The sequence below is a fragment of the Scyliorhinus torazame genome, chromosome 14 (genome assembly GCF_047496885.1).
Source record: "Scyliorhinus torazame isolate Kashiwa2021f chromosome 14, sScyTor2.1, whole genome shotgun sequence".
In the NCBI taxonomy this organism is placed as follows: Eukaryota; Metazoa; Chordata; class Chondrichthyes; order Carcharhiniformes; family Scyliorhinidae; genus Scyliorhinus; species Scyliorhinus torazame.
In genome coordinates, this window is record NC_092720.1 from 207,808,173 (window position 1) to 207,831,459 (window position 23,287).

The 23,287-nt window shown below is 45.7% G+C and overlaps 1 protein-coding gene across 2 annotated transcripts in view; it reads left to right on the forward strand.

Moving 5' to 3' along the window:
- The window catches only part of LOC140390401 (zinc-binding protein A33-like), a 29,711-nt gene extending 14,900 nt beyond the window's left edge, over positions 1–14,811 (forward strand). The window contains exons 8-9 of one of the 2 annotated variants that reach the window (XM_072475546.1): positions 9,783–9,902; positions 10,147–14,811. In XM_072475546.1, coding sequence (XP_072331647.1) covers positions 9,783–9,902; positions 10,147–10,700 — 674 coding nt within the window. In that variant the 3' untranslated portion in view covers positions 10,701–14,811. The remainder of the gene's footprint in view (positions 1–9,782; positions 9,903–10,146) is intronic. The other variant, XM_072475547.1, reaches the window with a different exon arrangement.
- Positions 14,812–23,287: the final 8,476 nt, after the last annotated feature.

The window sequence follows — 23,287 nt, forward strand, 5'->3', positions numbered from 1 at the left end:
AACATTTGGATTCGAATGTTCATGAGAGATGTTAGGAAGCATTTCTTCCCTCAGTTGTTAATTTTAATTTTGAAATAGATAGATGTTTGTTGAGCAAAGATATTAAGAGATTTGGGCCAAAGGTACGTATAATAAGTTAGGTTACAGATCAGCCATTATCTCATTGAATGGCGGGACAGGCCCAAAGGACTGAGTGGCCAACTCCTATTTCCTATGATTTACCAAAAGTAAAATTGCAGGGGGCTATTGAGAGGCTTTTTCCTCTCCACCAGAAGTTCTACAGTCAGGGTCTTAGAGTACCTTCTGTAGACCTCCAGACTGGAGTTGATCAGCTCCAGCCTGGCCGCACACTCTTCACTATCTCTATGTGCCTTTTAGGCTACAATTGTTCCCTTAATCGCTGCCTTCAGTATCTCCCAGAACATGGAAGGTGAGACTTACCCATTCTGGGTGGCATGGTAGCACTGTAATTAGCACTGTTCCTTCACAGCGATAGGGACCTGGGTTCCTGGCTTGGGTCACTGTCTGTGTGTAGTCTGTATGATCTACCCGTGTCTTCGCGGGTTTCCTCCGGGTGCTCTGGTTTCCTCCCACAAGTCCCAAAACATGTGCTTTCAGGTGAATTGGAGATTTTGAATTCTCCCTCTTTGAACCCGAACAGATGCCAGAGTGTGGGGAATAGGGGATTTTCATAGTAATTTCATTTCAGTGTTAATGTAAGCCTACTTGTGACAATAATAAAGATTATTATTATTGTGGTGGTTAATGATGTACTCGTCTCTGGCCTGTGATGGTTTCTGCCGGAAGACCTTGTCGGCCAAGAGGTCTGTGTTCAACCTCCAAGTGGGGCGTTGGACAAGGCCCGTCTCCATTACATCCATGTAACATGGAGCATGGTCGGAGATGACTATCACGGAGTATTCCACTCTTACTATGTCTGGAAGCACCGGTTTCCCCACTGTAAAGAAGGTGATCTGGGTGTATACCTTGTGCACCAGTGAACAGAATGAGAATTCCATCTCACCAGGTATTAGGAACAGCCATGGGCCTACTGCCCCCATCTGCTCCATGAATGCTCCCAATTCCCGAGCTATGTCTGTCTTTTTCCCAGTTCTGGGGCTCGATCGGTCTGTCAATGGGTCCTGTACGGAGTTAAAGTCCCCCCTCCCATGATTATTCATTGTGTGTCGATGTCAGGGATTTCTGCCCTGGTCTTCTCTATGAAATTCATGCCGTCCCAGTTGGACATGTACACAGCTACAAGGACTACTGGTGCCCCGTCTGGGGCATCGCTGCCCATCACGTACCGTCCACCTGTGTCCGTAACTATCCTCGTCACCGAAAACACCTTCTTCTTACTAATCAGGATAGCTACACCCCTATCTCTCGTCCCATAGCAGGAATGGCAGGTCTGTCCCACCCAGGCCTTCCTTACCCGCAGTCGGTCCTTCTCCCTCAGGTGTGTCTCTTGGAGGGAGATTATGTCAGCTTTCAAACTTTTCAAATGGGTGAAGACTCTGGATCTTTCCACCAGGCCTTTAAGTCCCATGTCGGTCCAGGTGACTATCCTGACGGTGGGTTCTGTCCTCCCCTTCCTGCGGGATCAAACATACTGACCTGGTGGATGCACCCATGCACCCCTGGGTTTTCCTTTGTTAGGGGGCCGACCAAAATGACTGTGGTCACCGTTCTCGCCATGAGGCCAGGCCACTGCACTCCGAGGTTTCCCTTTGTCTAGTTGGCATCCACCATGACTGCCAACTGTATGTACCCCTGTTTAGGGACTCCCCTTAACTGGGTCTCCCCTTGTTTTTGGACCCTCCAAGCAGGCTGCTTGTGGTGCCATCTTGTTCCTTGAAGCTGCACCTTACCAGGGCAGCACGGTAGCACAGTGGGTAGCTTCACAGCTCCAGGGTTCTAGGTTCGATTCCCAGCTTGGGTCACTGACTGTGCGGAGTCTGCACGTTCTCCCCGTGTCTGCGTGGGTTTCCTCCGAGTGCTCCGGTTTCCTCCCACAAGTCCCAAAAGATGTGCTGTTAGGTATGTGGACATTCTGAATTCTCCCTATGTGTACCCAACCAGGCGCCAGAATGTTTTGACTAGGGTCTTTTCACAGTAACTTCTTTGCAGTGTTAATGTAAGCCTACTTGTGACAATAAAGATTATTAAAGATTATGATTACCTATTGAAGCCAATGTGAGACCCATCCCTTTCTTATCCTTGTATTCCCACTATGTTCCCTCCTATGTACCCACTGCACCCCATGTTCCCCCCCCTTTGTCCCCCTCCCCAACTCCCACCTTACTCCCATCCCTGCCGCGTGGTCCACCCCATCCCCTCCCCCGCACGCCAGGCGCTTCCTCCCTGCCTGGTGAAACGCTGTGGCCCCCCTTTGCTTTCATACTTCCTGCGCTAGCTTTCCCTGTGTTATGGCTCCCCTCCCAGGGCGACCTTACCCCTTTCCCATGCCCGCTAAATATCTGTCCCCTGTCTCTTCCGCACCTTCTTCTGTGTTCTACCATGCTCGCCCTGCCCTGTAGTCTGGCATTTCTGTTCAAAGTGAGGCAGTACAGTCCTGCGCCAAAAGTAGTGTGCAACCATCATAGTTCTTTTTTTCTCCCCCTTTCCTCTTCCGCTTCGCCCTCACCATTGTCTTGCCTGCCCCTTGTCCAGACCGTCCATCTGAGCAAACCTGTCTGCCTCTGCCAGGGTGTTGAAATCGTGTTTCTTATTTTGGATGTTGAGCCAGAGCCTGGCTGGGACCAGCATTCCAATTCTCACTGCGCTCCTGCACAGGGCCCATTTCGCCTGGTTGAACTCGGCCCTGCGCTTTGCCAGGTCTGCCCCCGTGTCCTGGTAGACTCAGATTCAATGTCCTTCCCAGCTTCTCGCCTTCGTCCGCCTTGCCACACTGTAGGATCCTCTCATGATCCTAATAGCAATGCAGTTTCACAATATTGCTCTTGGTTATTCAGCCGCTTTGGGCTTTGGTTAGAGCGATCTTTGTACCTAGTCGATCTCCAGCAGATTTGGGAAGCTTTCCCTCCTCATTAGGTTGCCCAGCATTTGGGTCACATAGCCCGTCGCGTCCCTGCCCTCGATCCCCTCTGGCAGGCCCACGATCCAGATATTCTGGTGCCCGGACCTATTCTCCTGGCCTTCGACTGTCGCTCTGGTCCATCAATGCCTTTTCCAGCTCGAGGATCGCCTTGCCCTGCCCGCCTCCACCTTCTTCCCAGTACATCGATCGCCGTCTGCATGGCGACCAATGTTTCCGTCACTGCCACCTTGACCACCACCTGGATTTCCACATCTAGTTCCTCCCTCATCGCCGTCAGTTCCATCGTCAGGAACGTCTTCCATCCATCTCCAGGTTGGAAGGGGGGGGGGGGGGGCGAAGGCCGTTGTTCAGGTCGTCAGTCTCCCTCTCTCTCAGGTGGCCGGGTACCCCTCACCTCGTGGGTCTGATGACCCATCCACCCGCTGCTCATGGCCTTTCCCTCCGCTACCGTTTGCTGGCATCATGATTCTATCCCTTCACTTTCTTAATTGTGGGTGAGGTAAGACAGAATGTTAGGGTAAATGTGGACGAAAGGTGCCTATTTGGCTATGTCCTGGAGGAGAGCCACCTGATGTGCGTCAGCTCAGCACATCACCGACACCGGAAGTCAGTGTAGGAAGTCTGATAAAAGTATGGTTGTGGCTGCTCGGAGGGACTTCAAACTAAGGGCGTTCACCTCTTGCCATTGTAACCTAGCCGGCGCTAAACTGACAACATCGTATTACTGGACGGTTTTGCGACTTTTTTCAGTGGAGAGTAAAATCTAGAGGAGTGTAAAACTTGCCTTCGGCCCCCTCAGATTCGCCAGATGTTGGTGGCGGGGGGGGGGGGGCGGGGGGGGGCGGGGGGGGGGTGAAGAGGGTTTTTGCGATGGGTGGGGGGAGAGGCGGTCCGTTAAACTGAAACCTTTTCAGTACAACTACCAACACGCTAAGGGCTAAGAAGTGCAGGAAGAGCTTTAACGTTCCTAAAAGGATAGCCAATATAAACTGGGCTCTCGTCCCAATATCCAACACTGATAGAGAGTTCTCTCGCCTGATACTCTGCCACTGTGAGCAGTGGTTCAGGGATATTCATTTCCGCAAAGGGAAACTGTGTAAGCATCTTCTGAACTCGATAGCCTTCACTTGGCTAAGCGGTGACATTAAATCACTCGGGTTATCTAATTGAAGTGGAGAATGTGTCTATCATCCTCACACTACTCCCGCGCGCATGAACAGCGAATCTTCTCTGGCAACATAGCGTCCAAACACATCCCCTCCATCCCCACCCTCTCTCGTCCCTCTCTTTATCCGTCGCACGTTAACTCGTGCTTTTCAGCCGTTGCATTTGTTTGTTGGCGGTTGTGCGCCGCCTTCTTCTTCCTTGAGGTAGAAAATGATTGCATTTATATAGCGCTTTACAGCCAATTACGTAGGTGGGCCAGACAGCCAGACGTAATGGTAAATAGAGTGAATAGTTGTCCATCTTTTCTTGAGTCTTGCTTTTCTAAGTGAATTCGCTTGAGGGCAGAGACTTATTTTGCGTGTGCACTTGCAACGTTTAGTCATTGCTTTATGACATGAGGCGGCGAGATACCCGGAATAGAGAGAAATCGGGGACATGGGTGCGGTGGATTACGGATGGGAGGGAAAGGGTGAGGTTGAAGGTACGAAGAGGGAATAGCAAGATATGAAGTGACTTTATTTACTGTTAATCCTCGTTTGGCAGTCCGGTTCTTTGACAGTCCACGGTAGGCTGTCCCGCTTCACATCGTTTCCCTTTCCTGCAAGGTCTTCTTTCAGATAATAAGAACAGAATATGCTGGAAAAACGCAGCAGGTCTGGCAACAGTGATAGAAACAGTGGTAACGTTTCAAGTCCGATATAAAAGTGATAGGGAAACAAATGGAGCTAAAAACATGATAAGTCTCCTGGATGTTTTGCATCCTAGGAGATTAACGAAAGTAGCTACAGAAATATTGGGAGCACTGATAGACAACTTCCCCAAATCCTTAAATTCTTTTAAAAGCCCCAGAGGATTGGAAAACTGCCAATGTAACGCCCTTATTCAGAAAGGGGGAGAGGCATAAAAGAGGCAACTGTAGTCAGCTGGCTTAACATTTGTCATTTGGAATATGTTAAAGGGTCCATTATATAGGATTTTTTTAGCAGAGCATTGTGAAATAAGTAATATAAGTCAGCAGTCAACATGGCTTCAAAAAGGGCATGTCGACAGAATTATGACAATTCTTTTCGGTGGTAACAAACAGAATCCATAAAGGGGAACTAGCAGATGTAATATACTTGGATTTACAAAAAAAACTTTGATAAGGTACAGCTCAAAAGGCTATTTAATACGAAACGAGACCATGATTTGGGATTAGTATATGAATATGGATAGACGACTGGCTAACTGATAGAAGACAGGCAGTTGGGATGAGAGGAGCATTTTCATGATGGCAGCCTGTACCTAGCAGAGTTCCACAAGGATCAATGATGGTGTTGCGCTTATTCATAACATTTTTATGACTTGGATGAGGGAAGTGAGTGTGCTGTGGCCAAGTATGCAGCTGACACAAAGATAGTGGGAAGGCAGGTAATGAGGAAGTCACAAAGAGTCTACAGAGGGATGCAGACAGGTTAAGTGTGTAGGCAAAAAGCTGGAAGATGGAATATAATTTGGAAAAATGTGGATTATGCTCTTTGGTAGGAAAACTAAAGGAGCTGAATACTATTTAAATGGAGAAAGGCTGCAGAATTCTGAAGCACTGAGGGACATGGGGGTCCTCGTGCATAAACCCCCCAAAAATGGGGTGTACGTTCAGTAGATCAAAGGCAAGGCAAATTGAATGTTGGCTTTTATTTAAAAGGGAATGGAGTATAGATAAAGGAAAATCTTGCTAAAACGATCCAAGCAGTATATAGATCACCCCTGGAATATTGGGAACTGTTTGTCCCCTTAGTTAAGGAAAGATATACTGACATTGGAGAAGCTTCACTCGGTTCATCCTGGGTGTGGAAGAATTTATTTATGTGGAGAGGTTGAGTAGGTTTGGCCTGTATTCATTGGAATTTGGATGATTGAGAGGCGGCAGGCATTTAGGCTTCTCAGAGGGCTTGACAGGTTAGATGCTGAGAGGTTATTTCCCCTTGTGGGAGAGTCGAGGACCAGAGATCATAAAGAATCGCCCATTTAAGAAAGTGATGAGGAATAATTTTTTCTCTGAGGATAGTGAATCTGTGGAATTGTTTCCTCCAGAGAGCTGAAGGAGTTGGATCGTTACGTATGTTCAAGGCTAAAATAGACAGATTTTTAATCAGTAAGGAAATCATGGGTTATGTGGGTAAGGCGAGTTGAGGATTATCATAACAGATCAGCCATAATCTCATTGAATGGTTTAGCAGACTAGATGGACCGCTTGGTCACTTCTGTTCCTACATCTTATGGTATTATTATGACTCTCCTTTGGTAGTCAGGCCGTGAGGATGGAAGCACTTCCTTCTTCCCTTTGCGACCATCCTTGTATTTCGCCATAGGCCCTCCATCATTCTGATGTGCTGCAGAATTCATTAATTGACAATGGCATCTGAAGGCCTTCTCTGGACTATATCACATGGCTTTATGCGTGAGCAACAAGGATAATTCAGAATTCCTACAGCACAGCTATAATTACGTGTAGACAAAATGAAATTAACCTTCAGGTGCAGCAACTGCAGTTAATCTTCAATTTGGTATCTGCCTATATACTGAATCGTGTTTGGATTGGTGGTGAAATTAAAGACTTCAAGGGTGATGTGAGATAGATTCATGTAAATAATGGGGAATGGCAGTGCCATAAACTCTGAACATGAGTGCCTGAACATCTGCAGGATTCTTTGAGATAGATCTCTGTATTGGTTCAGCTTATGCAATTGTAATTATTATTGTTCCCCTAAATCACCTCAAAGTGGGGTACTGGATCAAGGGAAAATTCAGCCTACTTCGTCGAACCCAAAAAATAAATTGCTTTTATTTCCAATGCGGTGATAGTTTCACAGCAAGCAATGTGCAGCCGTCACGTGACCGAAAGGCGGCACTTTGGGAACACACGGCGGTTCTAACTCTTTTCCATTTGCGGAGCAGGTGGAGATTCTTCTCATGAATCCTAGGCATGAACTTGCAGCTTTTGTGGGGGAGGAGAACTGGCGCAACTGGACAGCCCGCTCGTTATTCAGGCCATTCGATATTGAATTTGATTGCCGTGTAATGTTACCCTCCTTGATCCTCCGAGTTTTTTATTAGCCACCTTCGCCTGCATATTTGGATTCCAATTTCAACACGCTAGATTAGTTTTTCGGTGCTTCTAATATATGTGGTATTAACCCTTGCAGTCCCAGGCAAGGAAACACCGTTAGCCTAATTTGGTTTAGCGGTTGGATTCTGCAATTAACTTGGATGGATCTGGGATGTGGAGACAGAAAATTAGCCTGCAGTTGCCTTATTATCAAGCGGGGGCTTTCTGTGGATAGGGCAACATTTTCATCAACGGACTCATTGGTAAGGAATTTAGTGGGGTGCTAATGGCCAATCAGCTATTCATCAGTGCCAGTTACTCCTTCCAGAGAACGAGATAAGAAATACGTAGAAACATACAAAGAAAATAGAAGTAGTTGGAGGCCATTCGGCCCTTCGAGCCTGCTCGGTCATTCATTATGATCATGGCTGATCATGAAGTTCAATACCCTGACCCCCCCCCCCTCCAATCCCTTGATCCCAATAGCCCCAAGGGCTATATTTAATTCCTTCTTGAAATCACACAACGTTTTGTCCACAACTACTTTTTGTGGTGGCGAATCCCACAGATTCACCTCTCTCTGAGTGAAGGAATTTCTCCTCACCTCAGTCCTAAAAGGTTTACCCCTTATTCTCAAACGATGATACCTAGCTCTGTAATCCCTACCATCGCCAACATTCTTTCTGAATCACCCGTCTAATCCTGTTAGAATTTTGTAAGTTTCTATGAGATCCCCTCTCACTCTTCCAAACTCCAATGAATATAATCCTAACTGATTTAGTCTCTCCTCATATGACAGTCCCGCCATCCCAGGAATCAGCCTAGTAAACCTTCGCTGTACTCCCTCCACAACAAGGACATCCTGCTCAATCCTATCAACCTATCAACTGTTACTCATCGCTCACCCTTGACTCCCAACTACTTCGGTTGGTGTCAGCCTGCCAATCCCCCGGAGGGCTATCAAAACCTGATTCTATCAACGGTGAAGGAAACCTTAAAATATCCGTCACTTCCCCACCCAGTAAGAATGAATTCCCTTTTGCAGAACGTTCAGGAGTTGTGTGTCTTTAAGGTCGAGAGGTGAAGCTCATAGGATTAAATAAGCAGTTCCAGAGACGAAACCAGTAGTTGAGGAGCCCACCCACAGCTACCCCGCCCCCTCCCCTCTCTTCAACACCTATGGATGTCTCTATGAAAGACTTCAAATACTTCAAATCGTGAGCCATTGGTTTTGCGAGTTATTGCGGCAAAACTTGTCCTTTTGGTTTGGCTGTCACTGGTTTAGATCAGTAAGAAGTTTTACAACACCAGGTTAAAGTCCAACAGGTTTGTTTCGACTACGGCATGTCCACATCACTGGTTTAGATGTCACAGGTTTAGAAACCACTAGTTTAGATGCGACTGGTTTAGAAACCATTGGTTTAGATGCCACATGATATGCAAATAGCCTACCCCTTGCACTAGTGTGGTATATGCATGCAATATATATTTTACCAACCATGTGATGCCCGTCGGGAGCCTTGGTATGTACGAAATTTAATTTCGATTTCCTAATAAAGGGGCGGCACGTGGCGTAGTGGTCAGCACTGGGATTGCGGCGCTGAGGACCCGGGTTCAAATCCCGGCCCTGAGTTACTGCCCGTGTGGAGTTCGCACGTTCTCCCCGTGTCTGCGTGGGTTTCATGCCACAAGTTAAAGATGTGCAGGATAGGTGGATTGGCCACACTAAATTGTCCCTTAATTGGGGGGGAAAAAATAATTGGGTACTCTAAATTTATTTTTTTTAAGTTCTAAACAAATTTAAAAAAAAGATTTCCTAAAGATGGGTGGAGCGCCCTAGTTTCCAATATGTAGGCCATTTATGGCATACGCAGGTGGTCGAATGCATCATTGGCTGCCCCAGGAGGGATTACAATGAGAGACGCCACGATATTCGGCACGCAGACTGGACCCATTCTACTTTCACAGTGCCAATAGAGCTCCGACCCTCTACGAAGCATGTAGTATATGTAGTCGGGCAATCCTTGGGATCGTACAGTGAGAAATGTCTCCCAGCAGATGAACTGTGAGCCTCCAGGCTACGGGTTTCCATTGCATTGCTTTTCACAGTAACCTCATTGCAGTGTTAGTGTATTGGTTGTTTGTGAGCTCCGCGCATGCTCCAAGCAGTAAGCTACCTGCACGAGTTTGGAAAGCGCGCCAACAAAGCTCCATCCGAGTCGGCCGCCCGGCTGCCTGACTCCGGTCCACCTGCTTTACCTCGGAGTGGGACCAGCACCTCTCTGAACCCCTTCTCCCCCAAAATAAAACCCGGATTTGGAACCGGAATGTGGGGGATTATGGGGATGGTGGGGCGCGGCTGAAAGGGAGGGGGTGCATTTAAGCCGCTGATATTAACATGAAACTGAATTATGCTTTGCCAATAATACATGATTCTTTTTAATTTCTTGCTCCGTTATTCTATAGATTATAAATATGCAGGCTGCTCAGAACCAGCCAGTAATCCTACTTCCCGAACTGAGGCGAGCGAAGACACGCCAAGGAAACGCTCCATTATATATAGCACGGAAGAGCATAACAGAAAATGTAATAAATTATATATCGATATCATCTAATGTAATAGATAGCAGGGATCTATGTCGTGTTATCTTATCTTGGCGGGATATTGCACTCCAAAACTTCGGGGTTTTTGAGGTTGCTCCATGAAGTTATAACGTTAAATCACCGCATGCAGTTTTGTAGAATCTATCCTGAAATTGACAGAGTTCTTTGAAATGACCCCTTTTCTGATCGTGCGCTTGTTTCTCCCTTCCTTCTTTTGTCTTGTCAGCTCCCAGGTATCTGACGCTGAACGCGAACACGGCCCATCCCCGGCTCCTCCTGTCGGAAGATCTGACCGTGGTCACCTACGGGGACGTGAAGCAAGAGGTCAAGGATAACCCCGAGCGGTTCGACACCTGCGTCTGCGTCCTGGGCTCCGAGGCGTTCACCTCCGGCAAGCACTACTGGGAGGTGCAAGTGGGCTCCAAGACTGAGTGGGATTTGGGCGTGGTCAAGGAGTCGATCGGCCGCAAAGGCCACACCACAGCGACGCCGGAGTCGGGCTACTGGATAGTGTGGCTGAGGAACGGCAACGAGTATAAGGCTACCACCGTGCCCCGTACGCGCTTGACCGTGCCTCGGAAACCCTTGGCCATCGGGGTGTACCTGGACTACGAGGGCGGGCAGGTGTCGTTTTACAATGTGGACAACATGTCCCACCTCTACACTTTCATTGACACTTTCAGTGGGAGACTCTTCCCTTACTTCAGTCCCGGTATCAATGACGACGGGGAAAATTCCGAACCGCTCAGAATCCTCCGAATCAAATGTCACGATGAATAACATGACTGTTTTTTTGTTTCTACAAGATGTGCCTTTCTTAGGGCCAGATTACCTCTGTTACACTCGGGCGTTAGTTCTTTTTTCCTTTCCCTGAGCAAACTATATGTTCAATTGTAGATTAGTTTCTAATCAGTGTCTAACTGTAACAGGGTTACACGTTGCTGGGTTCGGCAGTGTGACTGCATCAAGCTCCACATTCTCACCCACTGAGTCAATCTTTGCATGTATCCGATGGTCCTCATTGATGGGCAACTCTGGTTGGCGATGCCACGGCAGTGTTAGAATGGCACTTCAGTGCAGCCAAGGCATGTTTTGCGGCTCGTCCCTCCACTTTTCTTACTGGTGCCGTTGGACTGTGGCCAGAACGGTTTCAATCGCTGTTCTGGAAATGATTTTAAGAAACGATTGTTACGGTGGTAGGGCATATCGATAAAGTGGTTAGCAGAACATATGTGATCTCGGGCTTTGTAAATGGAGGCGCGATAGCACTAGCAGGAGTGGCATGGCCACTAGACTAGTAATCCGGAGGCCCAGGCCTCTGAAGACATGGGTTCAAATCATATCTTTGAAGCTGGAACAATATAAATTTAAAGCTAGTGTGATTAATGATGACCATGTTGTAAAGATCCATCTGGTTCACTAATGTCCTTTCGGCTAGGAAATCTGCCGTCCTTAACAGGTCTGGCCTATATATGATCCAGACCAACAACCATGTGGTTGATTCTAAAATGGCCGAGCAAGTCACTCAGTCCAAGCGCACTTAAGGATGGGCAGAACATTATGGCTTTGCCAGTTTCGCCCAAATCCCCGGAAAGAGTATTTATTTCACAAAGCTGCGCATTTATGCTGAATTAGTGCAAAGCTTCGTGTAGACCACGAGCAGAATATTGCGCCCAGAACCACCAGACTTCAGGAAGGATCAGAAGGTCCTTGATAAGGTGTATAAGAGATTTATCAGAATGGTCACAGGGATGTCCGGGGGGGTCGGCGCAGGTAGGACGGTGGTGTTGGTTTCAAGGTTAGGCTGAGGTTGGTATCTTGCAACATGAGTACCAAAAGGGAAGTTTGATATAGATTGATAGGTCTGGATAAAATAGACAAGGAAAAAGTTGCCATTTGCGGATTGTACATGGACGAGGGGACACAGGTATAAGGCTCTGCATAACGAGCTTAATGGGGAATGGAAGATGGAATTTTAATGCGGTACAAAGAACAAAGAAATGTACAGCAGAGGAACAGGCCCTTCGGCCCTCCAAGCCCGTGCCGACCATGCTGCCTGACTAAACTACAATCTTCTACACTTCCTGGGTCCGTATCCCTCTATTCCCATCCTATTCATGTATTTGTCAAGATGCCCCTTAAATGTCACGATCGTCCCTGCTTCCACCACCTCCTCCGGTAGCGAGGCACCCACTACCCTCTGTGTAAAAACCTTGCCTCGTACATCTACTCTAAACCTTGCCCCTCTCACCTTAAACCTATGCCCCCTAGTAATTGACCCCTCTACCCTGGGGAAAAGCCTCTGATTATCCACTCTGTCTATGCCCCTCATAATTTTGTAGACCTCTATCAGGTCGCCCCTCAACCTCCGTCGTTCCAGTGAGAACAAACCGAGTTTATTCAACCGCTCCTCATAGCAAATGCCCTCCATACCAGGCAACATTCTGGTAAATCTCTTCTGCACCCTCGCTAAAGCCTCCACATCCTTCTGGTAGTGTGGTGACCAGAATTGAATACTATACTCCAAGTGTGGCCTAACTAAGGTTCTATACAGCTGCAACATGACTTGCCAATTCTTATACTCAATGCCCCGGCCAATGAAGAAAAGCATGCCGTATGCCTTCTTGACTACCTTCTCCACCTGTGTTGCCCCTTTCAGTGACCAGTGGACCTGTACACCTAGATCTCTCTGACTTTCAATACTCTTGAGTGATCTACCATTCACTGTATATTCCCTACCTGCATTAGACCTTCCAAAATGCATTACCTCATATTTGTCTGGATTAAACTCCATCTGCCATCTCTCTGCCCAAGTCTCCAAACAATCTAAATCCTGCTGTATCCTCTGACAGTCCTCGTCGCTATCTGCAATTCCACTAACCTTTGTGTCATCTGCAAACTTACTAATCAGACCAGTTACATTTTCCTCCAAATCATTTATATATACTACAAACAGCAAAGGTCCCAGCACTGATCCCTGCGGAACACCACTGGTCACAGCCCTCCAATTAGAAAAGCACCTTCCATTGCTACTCTCTGCCCTCTATGACCTAGCCAGTTCTGTATCAACCTTGCCAGCTCACCCCCGATCCCATGTGACTTCACCTTTTGTACTAGTCTACCATGAGGGACCTTGTCAAAGGCCTTACTGAAGTCCATATAGACAACATCCACTGCCCTACCTGCATCAATCATCTTTGTGACTTCCTCGAAAAACTCTATCAAGTTAGTGAGACACGACCTCCCCTTCACAAAACCATGCTGCCTCTCACTAATACGTCCATTTGCTTCCAAATGGGAGTAGATCCTATCTCGAAGAATTCTCTCCAGTAATTTCCCTATGACTGAAGTAAGGCTCACCGGCCTGTAGTTCCCTGGATTATCCTAGCTACCCTTCTTAAACAGAGGAACAACATTGGCTATTCTCCAGTCCTCCGGGACATCTCCTGAAGACAGTGAGGATCCAAAGATTTCTGTCAAGGCCTCAGCAATTTCCTCTCCAGCCTCCTTCAGTATTCTGGGGTAGATCCCATTAGGCCCTGGGGACTTATCTACCTTAATATTTTTTAAGATGCCCAACACCTCGTCTTTTTGGATCTCAATGTGACCCAGGCTATCTACACATCCTTCTCCAGACTCAACATCTACCAATTCCTTCTCTTTGGTGAATACTGATGCAAAGTATTCATTTAGTACCTCGCCCATTTCCTCTGGCTCCACACATAGATTCCCTTGCCTATCCTTCAGTGGGCCAACCCTTTCCCTGGCTACCCTCTTGCTTTTTATGTACGTGTAAAGGACCTGGAATTCGCCTTCTGCTAGGGGGTGTAAGCGAAGATCGATGATTTTGATGACAATTGAGACATTTCAAAGAGAGAAACTTGCTGGGTTACGGGAGGTAGAGGGGGAAATTGTTGGATTGCTTTAAGGGGAGCCAACATGGACTGGATGGGCCGAATTGCCTCATTCTGTGCCGTAAATATCTTCTGCGAGCCTAGGGAAAATACCCACGCGCTTAACTGTTGTCATGATTGTCCCTGTTCTTCAATTGGGGAGGGGGGGGGGGGTGAGATCTTCCTGTTGTTGCTCTGGAGTCACTGGTTCCTCGGTCCACCAGCGTCAATGCAGGAAAAAGAATACTAAAAGTTCTACAAGCCGATGTGATCTTGTTTTAGTTATCTAAATGAGCAGACTGACAGTTGCACAGCTTCCTCTGAAATCATGGGCCGGATTTTCCCGCTCAATCCCCGGAAAAGCACCGGCGGAGGGCCCTTTGATAGAATGTATTCGTCCACTGGACGTGGACGGCGGCCTGTTGGCCAGCAGGTATTTCCTATCCCTACTCGCCCTTGAGAGGCCGGTGGATGAGCTGCGTTCTTGATCCACTGCAGTCCGGTTCCACTCAATCTTAGATCTGGACATTTGGAAATCCATTATAGGCGTTTGTTTGGCTTCGAGAAATAGCAACACTGAGACCAATCCCAACTGTCTCCTCACACGTGTACTTTCGGGCAGCAGACACGGGTTAGGAATGGGAGTGTGAATACCTCCTTGTTCCAATATATTTGCGAATGAGCAAATTGAGTTATGGCTAGTTTGGGTAGTTTAGTAGCACGCCATTTGGTGCGTGTGGCCATGGGCCCGTCAATATTCATTCGGAGTCAGGTTTCCATCAGTAATGTTAGCTATGTTACGGGATTTGGGCCTTCAGATCCTGTAAACCAGCATGACTCTGCGGGTGGCGAAATGATGACACGCACGAAAGGCTGAAAACTGTTGCACCTTCGGCCTTTTAAACTGATGTTTGAATTTTCCTTGTGATTGGATGATGTACAATTTATGAAATTTGTAACAGAAAGGTTGAAATAAAAAGACAACGCGAATGAATACAGTAATGTAGCTTCTTTTGAACTGATTGCATCGGGCAGGTGTTCGGAAGGGAAATTGGTATTTGAGTCTCCCCCAGAATGGGTTTTGGCGAAATCACCAGCCCCTGTGAAATAGAGGCAAGATTCTGTTTTCTACATATGTCAAGGAAGGCGTGAGTTGAAATGGGCGATTAGGACAGCGAATGCAAAATGGACGCTATCTCTTCGGCTAACCTGATATTCAGTCCCATTGTCTGCCTAGTCCATCGCACATAATGTAATTGCATCTTAAAACCAGCCGAATTCCCTAAAGGCCGGGTCCCCATCGTAATGTAAGTCTCTTTCGCTAAACGGCACTTCTTCAGTTTTGCACTGCAGTTTCAGCCGCCATGGTCCGAAGTCCCAAGTGAAATATTGCACTTTGCCGCGCAGAGTGCAGCTGGCGTGCGGGTTAGCCGCCCAATCTATCCACCGTCTGACTCTGATGCAATTGGTATTAATATAATTCAAAACCGGCAAATCTCCGCCAATTTGAAGGGTGACTCCTGAAATTGAGGGGAGAGGCAGGAATGTCTGACAATGGTGGGAATCTACTTCAAGTTTGAGATGTCATTTTAAAACAGGGGATTCTGCTGATCTTCTGCTGTGAATGACTGATATAGAACATTCCTAAGGGATATTTCGGTTGATGGCAATCTGAGTAAATCTTTCTTAAACCCATAAATTTACTATTGCCATTTGGGTGAACATTGATGTCGCTCTGTCTGCTCTTCCTTTCGACTACCAGTTGATTTTGATTGGAAATGAAAATTTCAGTTTCTATAATGCTTTTCCAGCGATTAATTACCGTGTTACCGCTGGGCATGGAAAGCCAGATAATTTGTGAGGCAATTTGCTTGGGAAATATTGTGGGTATAGTGAAGTACATTTTTCTTGGCTGGTCTCTGTAACGTCTATAAATATATGTATAGATAAGCACATGGGTTTGTTCAGCCTACCAGTCCTCAATCAATAAGTCAGTGAATAGAGTTCCAAAAATAAATAAACAAGCCAGCACAATTCTTCTTTCAGGCATCATTCCAACATTTGTTTTATACTTTGAGGTACTTTTAATACAGCTGGCCTTGCCAGAAACTAGCAGGGTCATGTCCAGCCTCACTTGCTAAACGCTGGTTAAGTTTATTCTTTATTGAAGCTCATAGAAAAAGGTCAATATTTGTCAGTGTTCGCACCTGGCGCCAATTGTTGACCAATCGACTTTGGTCTGGCAGTAAAAGCGAACGTTGCTCTTTTATTAGGGCCAGAATGGAGGGGGCCATGGCCTTTATTCTTGGGTGTGTAGTGCACTGACCAATTGGGGAGAGCCTAAGAGGTAGATTCTGAAAATGTTTGCAATTTTCAATAAATGAACATTGGTTAACAAAGGAACTGTTTTGAGCCAAGGTTGGCTTTGGGTGATTTTTTTTAAAATCCAAGCACAGTGGTTTTGGGGGCTCATTCATACCCCTTCTCTCCTCCAATTGCCCAAGACCAGTGTCAAACCAATAACCTGTTGCTCACTTGCACTCTGCTTTAATTCACAAGACGTTTCCTACAGAAAAAGCCATGATCTGAAACAGGAATTATTGACCATATCGTCTATTCACAGGTAGTAACTGAACAATTGCTTTTTTCCACCATTGTGTCTTTCTGATGATTGAATCGAAGTGTCAGGTACATGTAAAGTGAACGTTTCAGGCAACGAAATAAAATGTTGTGAACGCTTTTCGGGGATATAATGTAACTTTTTAAAAATCCGCTCTCGGAATGCGAGGGTCGCTGGAGAGGCCAATAGTTATTGCCCATTGCTAATTGTCCTTGAGAAGGCATTGTTGAGGCGCTATCTTCAACCCCAGTTTGTGAAATCAAGCTAATGCGTTAATTTTACACATCCATTTATCTCTATTACACCAGATATCTTATTTTATTCCCAATCAACTCAGATGGAAGAAAAACATCACAAAATACTAATCAATTTAATTGGCTCACCTTTGTCCGTTTTTCATTTTCATTGGTAAGTGTTAGATAACATTTAAGGGTATATTCTTCTTTATAGTTCGTTTTATTGAGTATCGAGTAACACATTGGTTACCTGTGCCTTGGTGATGCTGCAATGCCTGTTGAAAATTACATCGGAATTCAACAGGCGCCAATGTAACAGATCTGTTCACAGCAGACCGTTTTCAGCTGTGGCGGGTATGTCCTGCAAGTCATGGATTTAGGTATGGTTATTGAGGGGAAACCCACCTCCTGTGTTGTGAACCCGTGTCACAAAATTATGCAAACCAAGCCCGAGATCGTCCACCAATTAAAATGGCAACGCAGGGGTAGAATTAGATGCCCTTGATACAGAACATCGCGGTTTCCTTTGCTTGATTGGGGGCAATGATAAAATTTCCCTGCACATTTTGAGCATTGATCTTGGAGATTTCGTCCAGAAAATAGCGAACGATTGAACGTTCACTGAAGTGTATTAGTCTATTAAAGTAGTTACTATTTTATAATTATCCATTCATGCCATAGGATACGCGAAAATATATTCGCTGGTGGGATAAGTCCAGTCAATGAGCCACCACGTTTCCTACAGAAAAAGCCATGATCTGAAACAGGAATTATTGACCATATCGTCTATTCATAGGTAGTAACTGAACAATTGCTTTTTTCCACCATTGTGTCTTTCTGATGATTGAATCGAAGTGTCAGGTATGGGAATGCATCAGCGCGATTCAGGAAAGCCAAGGATATAATCCTTTGTTACCGGAGGAGCGGGAAGAGTGAACGGGATTTATGACACGGATAGGCAAAATGAATTGAGAAAATTGAATAAAAAATAATTAATTTTAAACTCAAAGGGAGCTGATGCGCTCCAATTCCTTTCTGGAAAGTCAGTTTTATTATCACATTAGTAACTTGCCTACAAGTAATGTTTCTGCTTTTGGATTGTAATAACAGAAAACCCAACAACTGGCCTTTATGTCATACTTTTTAACGTGGTTATGTGTTACAAACAGCTTCACTTGAGAATAATCAGACATTTCACACTGAAGCACATAAAGAGATATTCAGTCAGGTGACTCACTAAAGACTTGCATTTTACACAGCATTTAAAATAGGATACCGAAAGGAGAGGGTTGGAGGTGGAATTCCAGTGGTTACAGCCCCGGCGGCTGCAGGCATGGTCGCTAATAGGGGAGCGAAGGAAATTGGACAACGCCAGGATGCCTGATTTAGCCAAATTGCTAAGTTCTCGATGGGATTGTAAGGGTGGCGTTTCAAAGATAGGGTCTGGTGTGTTCATGGAGAAATTTCAAGTCGAGGATGAGAATCTTGAAATCAGTGTTTCGAGGATAGCAGCCAGCATTGAAGGCGAGCTCAGAGATGAACGGTGAGCGTGACGTGGCGCATGGAAGGACACTTCAGTTTAGATGAACTGAAGTTTACGGAAGGTGGGCCGAGCATGCTATCCCAAGGGGTTCAGAATATGAAACTGTTAGACAAATTATAGGAAAAGAAAAAAAAAGGGAATTCGGGCTAAACGCTAAGGGGTAGAATATCGTCATGCGATGGCACAGAATGGGCCTGCCATTATCGGCGATGAATGACCAGGATTTTACATTGGGTGACAATTTTGATAATGGTGTTTGGCACTATCGGCTATGGAAAATTTCTAACCCTGTTTTTTTAATGGTCCCCGTTTCCTGTTGCAGAACCACACTCACTGTTGCGAAGGTGGGGATTCTCACTAAAAGGCTTTATTCAATGAAAGGAAAAAGACGAGAGAGATGCCGGAAAGCGTGGTCCCTGGTCAACTTTGCTAACAAATGGCGACTTGCCTCTGCAAACATTGAAAGGATTGCACAAAGTGTAGGTAGAGTTATTAAACCAAGAAATCTAAACCGAAACCTAGGCCCACATGCAGTTTCTAAATCCTACACGTGCAAATGCAACGCAGAGGTATCACAATTCTACTCCTCCCTTTATTTGTCCTGATTGATATGTGTGAGGCTGCAGGTCTGCACGGAGTAGCGTCGTGTGGCTTTGCCACGTTGCCGGAGCAAACCAATTCAGAGCACTCGGATATGACGGTAGCAGCCAGTTGTGCCAGATGTTCTTCATGGAAACATGGGATTGAATTGCCCGATGGGCACTGTAGAACACAGCTATGGCCCCCATAGAGAGATAACAACGTGAACTGCGCCACATAAAATAGCATTTTCTGTCAAACCCCTTAAAGAGACTAGCATCCAAAAACTGATAATAAAGGGCCTGGTAAATTGAGGACGAGAGGCAGAGATGTTTAGTGGGAGGATCCCAGGCCTTGGGACCAAGTTAGGAAACAATTGTTTCCTTTGGTGGGGAATTGTAGAACCAAGGGGCATAGATTCAAAATTAGTGACAGAGGTGTAGAGGGGATATGAGGAAGTACGTTTTTACGCAGAGGGTAATTCACTGGCTGGGTTGGTGGTGAAGGCAGAGACCCTCAACTTTTTAAAAAATGTTCTTGGATCTGCACCTTAAGTACTCCAAGCTGCAAGGATATGGGCCGGGTGTAGGAAGGTGGGTGTCCTCGGACTGGCATGGACAGGATGGGCCGAATGTCCTCCTTCTGTGCTGAAACGTTTCTCTGCTTCTATGATTCAATGAAGGCGGTTAATGAGAAAGCCTCAATGGTAGGCCGATGTCAATTTGAGATGTGCTGGAGGCCAAGGCTGAGGAGTGCAGAGATGTCAGAGGGCTGGAACAAACTGTTAATTAACCACAGCTGCTTTTTTTGTTAAATTACTGAGTGACGACAGCTGACAACGGATTTAAGTGAAAAGAGAACGCACTTGAAGGGGAAAATTCCAAAAATTAAAACGTTCTGCACAAATAGAAGAACATAGGATGTTCCTGTGAGGAATTAGCGAGTTGCGATTTGAATTAACGGATGTCTTGTCCTCTCGTTGTTGCCTGTTAATCAGAATAATGTTATGAACATCAAGGTTCAGTGATAATACTGCAGCACCCTGGAACGCTTTGTTTCGAGTGAATCGCAACAAAGTGGTAAAGCCAGTGTGAAGATAATAAATACATGTGCAAACCAGCACTTACCGACGGTCAAAATGTTCTTCCAGAAAAAAATATGCTGAGGTTTGTGTTTTGTTTCCTGGAAAGGGAACAGGTTGTTTGTCGAGAGTAGTGAGATGTCCTTGTAACTTTACAACAATGTATCAGCTGGACGGAAACATAAATTCAGTTGATTCATCCATGAGCGCCATTTGCGACGATCGAACATGAAGTACTTTTGACGGAGAGGAAGGGAAATGTCACAGAAGAGCGGGCGCTATCAGTTTCCAGCCATTTCAGATATAAAGCAAATGGTTTCCTCTGGCTATTTTCACATGCATTCTCGCTGCTCTTTCTCCACTAACACTCTTTACTCTTAGGTCGATACAGACAACATGCTTTTATATAATTATTTTCCTGTATGCTTCTAAAACTGTGCTCCAGTGAATTGTAGTAATGTTCATGCTGTTAGTACTTTCCCCCAGTTCATATCTAAAAACTTGATTTTGCATTTCTGTCAAACATAAAATTAAATATTATTGGGAAAGATTACACATCTGTTATTTTTATTAGTTGCTCTCTTATATCTGTTCTCTCATGCCAACTAAAATCTAATTACTATATCATGCAAAACGACCCTGAGAGTCGGATTTTGAAAGAGGCCTAACTAAGTAATTAGGGAGTGTTGCTCCTGGAAAACTACCTTGCATGGATCAATATCATTAAATTGCATAAAATCGCAACCTTGGAGATTTCTGATAATAACTGATTTGAACAGATTTTCATTAAAATGGAAAATTAAAGATTTGCATTGCTGTGGCACCTTGTTGACGTCAATAGCTCTTTACAGTTCAATCAGTATATTTTGCAGTCGTCGTTATAATGTAGAGAGCAAGGTAGCAAGCGCCCATAAACACCAATGTGGAAATTAACATAAAATCCGTTTTCGTGATGTTAGTTAGGTGGAAATCATTGTCCAAGGCATCCGGAGAACTCCCCTGCTCTCTATTCACACTATCCAAATGCGAAAGCCTCTAGTCTGGGGCTTGAAGCCAGGGGGTGCGGAGGCATAGTCAACAGCAACAACAGGCATTCATGTTATCTATAGTGCCTTTAACACAACGAAACATCCAAAGGCGGTTCATTGGAGCATTATAAAATAAAACTCCAAAAGGGTACAAAACAAAGCTTGAAACCAAACTACATAAGAAGATACGAGGACAGGTAACCAAACGATTGGTCAGATAAGTACATTTTAAGAAGGGTCTTAAACAAAGTAAAGAGCCGGAGAGGTGTAGAGAGAGAATTTCAAAGTTTGCGATCCAGGTAACAGTGGTGCAGCAATTATCATTCAGAATCCACAAGAGGCCAGAATTAGAAGAGTACAGATACCTCAGAGGATTGTGCTGGAGGAGATGGCATAAATAGGGAGGCAACGGCGAAAATATTAAAATTTAATGTTGTTTGAGCAGTGTAGATCAGCGAGATCGGGGCATTAGCTTATCTACTGCTCTGGCCAAACCTTTGGTCATCATCCAACATGATGTCACATTCTGTGACTAGGTGCCATGTTTTGCTAGTGGGACGGGATTTGCTGCGAGTTAAGTCATGGATGAGAGAACTTTGGATGACCCCGTGATTGCAGAAGGGGAATGTGGGAGATGAGCCAGTATTGCCTTGGATTAACCAAGTCTAGGTAGAAGACAGAAGATAAAATCCCTACAGTGCTGAAGGAGGCCAGGCGGTCCATTGAGTCTGCACTGACCCTTTAAAAGATCATCCTACCTAGGCCCAATCCCCCCGTCCGATTCATGAAACCCTACCCTAAGGGGTAATTTAGCATGGACGATCCACCTAACCTGTACATATTTGGACTGTGGGAGTAAATCGAATCTCCCGGAGGAAACCCAGGTAGATACGGGAAGAATGTGCAAACTAGTTACCTGGGGTTGGAATCGAACCGGGGCTCCTGGCATATGCCACCGTGTCGCAAATCATCTGCCTTAAGCAATATTTGTTGAGAGCTGCATGCTTCCCAGGACGCTGGGGAGACCCCTCCTCTTTCCGTCCATCCTGCTGCCCTTCTTCTGCCATGGGAATCTTCGGCCTATACCTCCCTGAGTACACAACCGGGTTGTCGATTTCACTCCGAGCCGAAATATAGCATCCCTAGCAGCGAGGGTCTAGCTGCCTATCGCACTAGATGTGTCAGTTTAGAAAATATGCTCAAGTTTCTGGACTGGGACCTGAATCTATGAACTTCTAACTAAGAGTCGGGAACATGATCCGGTGAAGCACTGTGACACTAAATTCGCCCTGCGCTTAAGACCATAAGACCATAAGACATAGGAGCGGAAGTAAGGCCATTCGGCCCATCGAGTCCACTCCACCATTCAATCATGGCTGATTTCAACTCCATTTACCCGCTCTCTCTCCATAGCCCTTAATTCCTCGAGAAATCAAGGGGAACTTAAGGGGGAAAATATATCTCCAGAGTGGCTTTTTGCGTCAATGGTTGTTGTTGCAAATTGCAGACATCATAAAAACCCGAATTTATTCCACATTTAATAATCTGTTGTAAAAAATCATCTGGGATTATTCTTTCTTGTCAAATGCCATGCAGTAGCTTGAGCCACTACGAAATACATTGGCATTGATTATTTTAATGACTGAAGGAAGAACTCCGTTTCTCCGTGAACACGTGAATTTCCATGACTATCAACCTTGAAAAGATGCTCCAGTAGCTGTTCGAGGTGGTACGATATTCTCCTCTTTTGCAATACCCACGACCCACAATACCCATGTGTCCTGCTGCACGCTCTAAATAGTTAACCATTCCAAACTGCAGCTATTTTGGAAATCACACACCATCTGCTGTTGCATATCCTCCCCCTTCAACAACCTCAGCACTGCGCACACCCATGTTAATTCCGGTGAGAAATAAGAACTGGTAGTGACCAGTTTGCTGGTGTGGTCGTGGGGCGGAGGGCAATGATACTACCATGACCGCAGGAAGCGTATCACCATCAGCGCTCACCAGCCTCATAAAAGCAATTTCATGCGACTGAATTTGACCACCTTCTGCCGTTAACCAGCAGGAGAGTTGGCGAGGCGCGAGACAATGTCTTTAATGCTGCTCTTGGCCGCGCTAAGATTGTAAGGAATGAAAAGTTTCCTGCCCAGAGAGAGAGAAATCTTGCACTCACAAAAATGTACCATTCGACGCCCAGTGAATGTAAGTCAGCCTGGGACTCCCTGACACAGCTAAGATACGTCGCTAACAGCCAATTCCCCACTTTGTTTAAAAAAAATACGGGATGTGAGTTGGGAAAACATTTATTGCCCACCCCCAGTTGCCCTTCAGAATGTGGTGGTGAGTTGTCTTCGTGAACGGCTGCCATCTCGGAGTAAATT